Source organism: Octodon degus, unplaced genomic scaffold, assembly GCF_000260255.1.
Source record: "Octodon degus isolate 3935 unplaced genomic scaffold, OctDeg1.0 scaffold00148, whole genome shotgun sequence".
In the NCBI taxonomy this organism is placed as follows: Eukaryota; Metazoa; Chordata; class Mammalia; order Rodentia; family Octodontidae; genus Octodon; species Octodon degus.
This window is the reverse complement of record NW_004524724.1, coordinates 4,978,177-4,986,557: the sequence shown is the minus strand read 5'-3', so window position 1 is coordinate 4,986,557 and position 8,381 is coordinate 4,978,177. Positions and strand designations below refer to the sequence as shown.

General features: G+C 47.3%; 1 protein-coding gene across 5 annotated transcripts in view; it reads right to left on the bottom strand.

Annotated features, from left to right (window-relative positions):
- Ubr5 (ubiquitin protein ligase E3 component n-recognin 5) overlaps positions 1-7,402 on the bottom strand; it is a 128,539-nt gene extending 121,137 nt beyond the window's left edge. For all 5 annotated transcript variants that reach the window (XM_023702299.1, XM_004642258.3, XM_023702301.1 and 2 more), the window contains exon 1: positions 7,283-7,402. In XM_023702299.1, coding sequence (XP_023558067.1) covers positions 7,283-7,344 — 62 coding nt within the window. In that variant the 5' untranslated portion in view covers positions 7,345-7,402. The remainder of the gene's footprint in view (positions 1-7,282) is intronic.
- Between the last annotated feature and the right edge of the window lie 979 nt (positions 7,403-8,381).

Sequence of the window (8,381 nt, the reverse complement as noted above, 5' to 3'; positions counted from 1 at the left end):
TATACAGAAAAACAAAGACAGCCAGGCATAGTATCACATACCTGTGATCCCAGCACTTGGGAGGCTGAGGCAGAAGGATTGTCACAAGTTCAAGAACAGCCTGAGTGAGCTACACAGTGATATGAAAGCCAGAGTGAATTACATAATGAGAACTTGTCTCAAAAAGACCAAAACGAGGGCCAGCCAGACAGCGCAGCAGACTAAAGCGGCTGCTTAGGCAGACACAGGGACCAGGGTTTGATCCCTGGCGTGTTGTGCTAGCTCTGCCCCTGGCCACGCCCTGAGCCTGGGCGTGGTGGCACATGCCTGTAATCCCAGCACCTGTGGCTGAAAAAGGGAGAATCACGACGAGTCTGAGCTGTGTAGTGAAACCCTGTTCATATATATATATATATATATATATATGAAAAAGAAGAAAAAAGTGATGGAATTCACATGGGTGGTGCACGCAGGGGGTAAGACAAGATCACAAGTTCAAGGCCAACCTGGGCTACACAACAAAACTGTTGCAAAATAAATTAAAAAATGAATACAGGATGTTTGAGGTCCTGAGGTTGTTCACAAGCAATACACACACATACACACACACACACACACACACACATGCTGAAAAGTCACCCAAATATCAGGAGTGATAACAGACTAGATTTGCTTTGTTTGCTGGACCCTAAGACCCTTCCCCCTGAGGAGTCTCCTTTCCTAAGTCACACAAAATGAGCTCAGACATGCAGCCTGTCTCCCAGAGTGCTGGGAGCACAGGTCTGTTTCACTAAGCCTGGCCACAAAATTTTCATGGGGAAAAGGGGGTCTTTTTTGGAGACAGGGTCTCACTATGTAGCCCAGATTAGCCTTGAACTAGCAGTACTCCTCCTGCCGCGGCCTCTCAACTGCTGGGATTACAGTCACGCACCACCACACCTAACAGAAATTTTCAAGATTTGGTTATTTTCCACATTTCCTAGAAATTTGAAAACCAGAAATTTGTGAAAGAAAATAAATGCTAGTAGGCAGCCAGAATTACAAGACAACTCAACTAGAGAACACATTTTAAAATTGTATGGGATTTTTGTTATCAGGAATCAAACTCAGGACCTTGTACTTGCCAGGCAGTTACCGTGCCAATAAGATAAATCTGATCCTAAAATTGTAGTATTAAAAACAATGCAAAATAAATAAAATTGTGCTACATGCACACAGTGAAATGGTACCCTATCGGGGAGGGGGGGAAAAATATATATATATATAAAACATGCGATGAAATAATGTATTGCAAAGGATGTGCTAAACAAAGGGACCCACACTCCTGACTCCATGTCTACAAAAGTCTACAACAGCACAGCACAGTAACAGAAAGCATGAGAGTTTTCCAGGGACAGAAGGCAGGAAGAAGGGACTGGAAATCCAGCTAACCTAGAGTGCCAGGTTTTGTATCTTCACTGTGGTTATAGCCACACAACTGTACCTATTTGTCAAAACCAAAATCTATACACCTGAAATGAGTGAGTTGTACTGTCAAACATAATTCAGTAAGGAGGAAAATAAAAGTAAATACAACGTAGGAAAAAAAATTTCCCTTTCAATACTAGGGCTATATCCTCCACTTTTTTTATTTTGAGACAGGGTCTCACAAAGTCACTGTGATCCTCCTGCCTCAGCCTCTTTGACTGCTGCAATCACACATGTGCACCACCAAGTCCAACTGAAAATGCTTTATACTGCAAACATATACTACTAGAAATAAAAATGTTTTGTTTTGTTTTTTGGCAGAACCAGGGATTGAACTCAGACCCTTGTGCTTGCCAGGAAAGTGCTTAATCTACTGAGCCCTCTCCCCGGCCCCTACAAAAATGTTTAGAAAGGTAAATGGAAAAAAGAAAAAAGAAAAAAAGAAAGGTAAATGATACTATCAGAAACTGAGTATTGTATTTTTGCTATGCAAATAAGATAAATTATGTGTCTACCAAAAAGAAAGGAATGAAAAAGAAATTAAGACGTGCTCTGTGCATGGACCAACTCCCCATGAGCAATGCAAACATTAAGTACTACAAATATGGACAATAAAAACAAAAAATTAAATGTTAATACTTCATTTTAGACTGGGCGTGGTGGCATGCACCTGTAATACCAGCTCTTGGGAGGCTGTAAACAGGTGGATCACTATGAGTCCGATCTAGTAGTGAGACACTGAACACCTACCCTGTAGACCCTTCCCTAAAATACAAAAAAAAAACCTTCATTTTTCTATCCTGAAAAAGTAGGAACATAACCCATAATTATCCAAAAGACCTACCATATTTTTCATTTGAAACAGTTCACTACTCCTGCACTAATAGTATCAAGAAAATAACAAAGTACTCCATTAGAGTTGTTTTATTGTTTTTTTTTTTTTTATTTTTCCAATTCAGAGGACTGAACCCAGGGCCTATGCCCTGAGTCACACAGCCAGACCTATTTTGGAGACATGGTCCCTAAATTGCTAAGTTTCCCAGTGCCACAGAAAAAGACAGACAGACAGACGGATGGAAGAGAGGAGAAGGGAGGGAGGAAGGGAAAAAGGACAGATGGATGGATGGATAGGTAGATAGATAGAGAAATGTAACGTTGTTTTGTTTTTCCTAAAAGTTACTTCTTGAATTGCTCCTCCTGACGGCCATTTGCACTTACTTCTCCATCTGCTTACACTGCAGTTAATCCAGGCCAGCTTCTCAGCTTCAGCAAGCTGGCAACACCCTGGGAATCCAGCTCTGGGACGGGCACGCCATGTGAGGGGCTGCCTGGGGCCCACAGGACACTGGGCCACACCCAGAAATGGCCAGGCCCAGCCAATCACAGGGTCCCAGACTGCTCAGTGACACACCAGGCTCAGCAGGCCCTAGGCCCAGCGGTCATCTCCACACGGAAAAAATAAAAAATAAAAGCAAAGTCTCCAAACATTGCTAAAAGGGCCCTGGAGGGCAAAGCTGCCATTCCTTCAGAATGACAGACAAATTTAGGCCACCAAGATTTCACTGGAGGCTAAGATGTCCTAGTACAAGAGCTCGGAGTACAAGCTTCCCATCTGAATCCTGCTGCACATAAAAGCACTTCAGAGGAACCACCCTGTTCTGTTCCTACCCCTGAGGGATGCTGTATGAGTCCTCAGAGGGGTGGGAAGAGATAAAAAATTTCAAGTCTTACTTTTTAACCTAATAGCACAGAAGAGAAAACTATAAGAGAAACACTTGATCCAACAACCTCAACCAAGCTTTATCACTGCACATCACATTGCAAAGTCAAAAGGCAAACCTGACAGAGCCATTCAACATTGAAACAAACAATGAAGCTGGGCGTGATGGCACGGCTCCCAGCACTGGGAGGCTGAGGCAGGAAGGCTGCCAATCTGGGCTACATAATGAGTTTAAGGCTAGTCTGGACTACATAGTGAGTCCCTGTCTCAAAAAAAAATGTAAAATAATAAAATAAAAATACGTAAAGTCCCTATGATTAATATGATCATTATGTATCTCTAAAATGTACCAATAAGCTTAATTAGCTTAAAAAAATCCAAATAAGTAAAGAAAATAAACAATGAAAACTGGTGTGTATTTTAATCACCTACATACATCCTGAGAATTACTCTAGGAACCAGCTATACCCATACCACCTTACAAAGGACTCCTGCCAAGAAGTCAAAGTCTATCCTGGTGTGGCATACCTGCCATTCCTACACAACCAGGAAGCTGATGCAGAACGATCCCAAGTCCAAGGCCCACCCTGGGTCTCAAAATAAAATACCAAAGGCCTGAGGATGCAGCTCACAGTCTCAGCATCACTAAAGAAAAATCTGGAGCCCCAGAGGAATTGAAGGAAAGGTAGAAACAAAAGTCCTAAGGCAGCTGGCTATGCTAAGGCTAGGATGCCTGAGACCTCCGAGTCATAGAGATACAAGAAGGGCCAAGACTTAACCAGCACTTGACCCAGAGCTTCAGTAGCTTGCTGGGCACCGTGGACAGGCTCCCAGAGTCCTGGATGTGCCTGCAGGGAGAGGGAGAGGAAACAGGGTCCCCAGCCCTCCACACCTGCCAGGCAGCAGGTCCAGCCGGCATCCACCTTGAGACAAGACGAAGACCCATGTTCCTGGATCACTTGCTGATTCTGAGACAGTAACAAGCAGGATCATGGCACTAACTCAAGACAATCCTCAGAAACAAAATCAAAATGGCACAAAAAATAATCTATTTGGAGAAGAAAATATTGATTACTTTCAAGCCCAGAAGTTTTCTTTTTCCTTCATCTTTTTGGGTTTTCTTAATGTTAACATTCAAACCCAAGGTCTCACACACACCAGGCAATTTTGTTTTTCCGTACTAGGGATTCAACCCAGGGGCCTTTTTCTGATCGAACTGCATCCCCACCCTTTGTTTAAAAAAAAAAAAACTTTTTTTTGAGATAGGGTCCCCCTAAGTTGCTACACTGCCCGAAATGAGCAGGCATTTACCTACAATCCTCCAGGATCAGCCTCATAGAATGCTGAGATCACAGATGTCCTGCATCACGCCTGGCTCCTGCAGTTTTCAATGGGCAACTTATGTGCAGCAGCATGTGGCTTTTCTAACCATACTGCTTTTGGTGTAAAGAACAATGCCTACTGATTTATGCACATTTCCCTCCAAAACTATCATATATTACTCATTTGTGACTCTCATCATCACATTTTTCATATTAAACTGAAGTTATGATAGCATACTTTTCTAATTCTAAACCTTACTAAAAGTTGATAAAATTTTTATCTGAAGATTAAAAAAACCCTGGGATCTTTATTCTAATTAAATGAAAGGTTCTAGAAAACTAATCTCTTTTGGAAACAAAATTTCCTCATACTATAGTTTACCATGACGCTATCTCAAAATTAAGTAATATGGGCTGAGGATGTAGCTAAATGAGGGGCCAGGGAGTAATATTCTATTTATTCAGTAGAATAAGTACTTGCCTGGCAAGCACAGGGTCCTGAGTTCAATCCCCGATACAGAAAAAAGAAAAAAAAAAAAAAATTGGTTAATGGGAAGGCCCTACATTCCATCCACAATACCACAAAAAAGAGACAGAGCGCGGGCACGGAAGCAAGAGAGCCTGGCTGAGCCAGGCATCGTGGCACACACCTATGACCCCAGCACTTGAGAAGCTGAGGTAGGAGATCACTGTGAGTTCAAGACCAGCCTCAGCTACAAAGTGAGCTCAAGGCCATCCAGAACTACATAGTGAGACCCTGTCTCAAGAAAAGAGAAGAGAAAAAGAAAAGTCTGGTCAAATTACTTCACAGATAAGTATGTAAAAAGGAACTTCCCTGTCAAAAGACATACACAGAACAATTTCTGTTACAAATAAAGACTTAAGATGCCCTGATTGTCTCAAACCTACTTTCAGAACAGACCAGTTTTCAGATACAGATACCTAAAATTCTACTGGCACATTTTTTTCTTATCTGTCTGCCACCTTAACACATAACTCAAATCTACTTGTCTTTTCCCTTATTTCATAAATTTGTGGTGCTCTAAATGATTTTAATATTTTATAAGGACATTCAAAGACTCCAAACATTCTTTAATATTGTATATTAACACTAGAAGAATACTAGGAATGGAAAAACCTTTTAAAGATGCATTATTTGTAGCCAGGAGTGGTAGAGCAAGCCTGTAATCACAGTAAGAGGCTGAGCAAGTCAAGAAGATCCTGTCTCAAAAAGGACAGGGAATATAACTTAGTTCGAAGTCCCTAGGTTCAATTATCAGCACAGAAAATTAAAACAAAGTTAAAAAAAAATATTACTAGTTTAAGTTTCTTAAACAGCTAAGACAAAAGGAATAATGAAAACTGAACTGACTGCAAACCAGGTTTGGGGTACATAAATGAGTAGCTAGCCAGGGCTCCTGGTACATAAAGTGGGGACTAATACAGAAAATATGCCCTACTTCTCTCCTGCTGTGACTAAGCTGCAGAGTTACACCACAAGCAAGCACTACAGGCATGCTTCCGTGAATGACAGCAGCACTGTCCTCCCTGGTAGCCTAGCTCAAAAACACTTGAGTTCAAATATTAAGAAGACCCCTAGGGATCACAAACAAAATGCTAAACAACGTAAATGTTAGTTTCATCATTTAGAAGAGCTAGGAGACAACTCCAAATGGTTAACAGCCTCAAAGAAGTACTTCAGAAGTTTTATAAACATGTATCTAACGATGTGGTTGCAGCAAAACTAGACAAAACTAAGCCCCAGGCCTAGCAACTGTAGGGCCAGCTCTGAATTTAAAAGCTGTCCCCACACCGAGGGAGCCCTGTGTCTCCCCAGCCAGCCAGGCCTCTTCCTCTCCCAGGGAAGCGCATGACAAACAGGGAGTCAGTCATGCAACTGAAGTCACCAGATCACTTAGCAAAAATTACACCTCGCTTCTAAACTTGGAGCCAGATGTGTACCCTCAGAAGAAATGGGGCTTGAGGGATTCGAAGGGGCTTAGGGTGCCTGCTTTACTCCCTGTAACCACTGGGCCCCTCAGGAGGTCGAGTCCTGGATTCTGACCCGGACCGCTTCCTCGCAGGCCTCTCTTGCCCAGCTCGGGGTCCGTTTTGCAAGAGTGAAGGAACTTTTCCTGCTTTATCTCCGTGCCGGGGAGCACGAGGCCCTGCAATCCAATCTCTTAACCCGGCAGAGGAAGAGGGTGGCGGAGGAAGGGGAGGAAGCCAAAGTAATACAGCTTTCTGGGAGACAAAAAAAAGGAAAGGAAAGAAAAGAAAAATAATTAAACACCCAGGTTCCTCCTCCACCCAGGTAAGCCGAGCCCGGGGCACACAGCGCGGCGAGGACCGGGGTCCCGCGAGCTGAACCCCGAGTTCTGTCGCCCCACGCGCAGCGCCCAGCTGTCAGACCTCAACTCGGAGACGAGCGTTAGGATGGAGAGGAACAAAAAAGCCGCGCCGCGCCGCGCCGCACCGCGCCGGGCTGGGCCGAGCCGCGGCTGAGGAGAGTGGGAGGCCGACCTCTGCCCCGAGTCCCGCCCGGCCGGCGGCGGGGTCCCCACAGGCCCAGGATCAGGCCGGCCGCGACGGCCCTCCGCACGGATCCGGCGGTGGTGTAGACCCGGCTCCGCCCCTCCCCCGCGTCGCATTGTCCGCCTCGATCCAACTTTGACGAACGTGGACGCCGGGCCTGGCCGGCCTCGCCGCCTCGGCCTCGTCCCCGCCGTGGGCCTCGTCCCCGCCGACCGGGCCCGGCCTCCCGCCGCGGCCCGGTCCCAAGGCGGCCGCGTACCTGTCATTGAGCTGGTCCTCGGTGCCGGGCAGCGGGTGCACCACGAAGTGGATGGACGTCATGGCACCGGGCCGCCGGGGCGAGCGGGCGCCGGCGCGGGTCCGGGCGGAGGGCGGCGGGCAGCGGACGGAGCGGGCGCGGGCCGCGCGTCACGGGCGTGTGGCCTCTGCCGCTATCTTCTTTTCTGCCCCAGTTTCTCCTCCTCGCGGGCGGCGCCGGGGCGGGGGAGGGGCAGCGGCGAGCCGGGCGGGCGGGGGCGCGGCTGGGGGCGGGGCTCCGAGGAACGGGCGTCGCGGCGCCTGCGATTGGACAGCCTGACGCCAGTGTGCCACGGCGCTGTAAAGCGCGCACCGATTGGTGCTGCCGGGCCCGAGCTCCGCCCCGCGGTGGGCGGGGCGCGGAGAGCGAGTGTTCCGGGGAGCACGTGTTCGCTCAGGCGGGGCTGAGAGCTGCCGCTGGCTGGCGCTCGCGTGCTTCGCGGGGACCTGTGGGCTGGCGATCGCGAGGTGGAGCGGTCCTCGGGTGGCACTTCCGCTCGGATGTCCCCGGGGCTGCCCTGTCAAGGGGCCGGCCCGCGGGGCTCTGGGTTTTCCCTGACCTTGTTCAGCGGCTGTATTTCAAGGGGAAGCGTAGTCTGCAGAGGTAGTGCAAAGGCTTGGGCAGGCGGGCGTTATGTAAGGACCTCCAGGCAGGCGACCCTCTTAGGCAGGCCAGCCCGGAGCGCATGGCGTGCTGAGCACCAGGGCCCCGCGCAGACCTCGTTAGGACAAAGTGTGGAAAATTGCTGCTAATTTCCTGGCTGAAGCGACTCGTGACTTTTTTATGATTCCTAAACGAAAATTTCTTTTCCTGTTCGGCAAAAAGGTTCTCAAGTTGATGATCAGCGGGGATCGGATGGTCAGATTCTTAAATGGAGCCGTCAACATGTTTGTTTTCTGGGGAACCAGAGTATAGCATGTTTCTCAAGGTCTTTCAGAACCCTTCAAAAAATCAAGTTCTCTTTCAAACCCAGGACTGAAAACCTGAGCTTCTCACCAGTCCAGGTAGGTGTGCTTTAAATCGGGCTAGAGGAAAGAAAGGTTCTCCGGGAAGGGAAAGT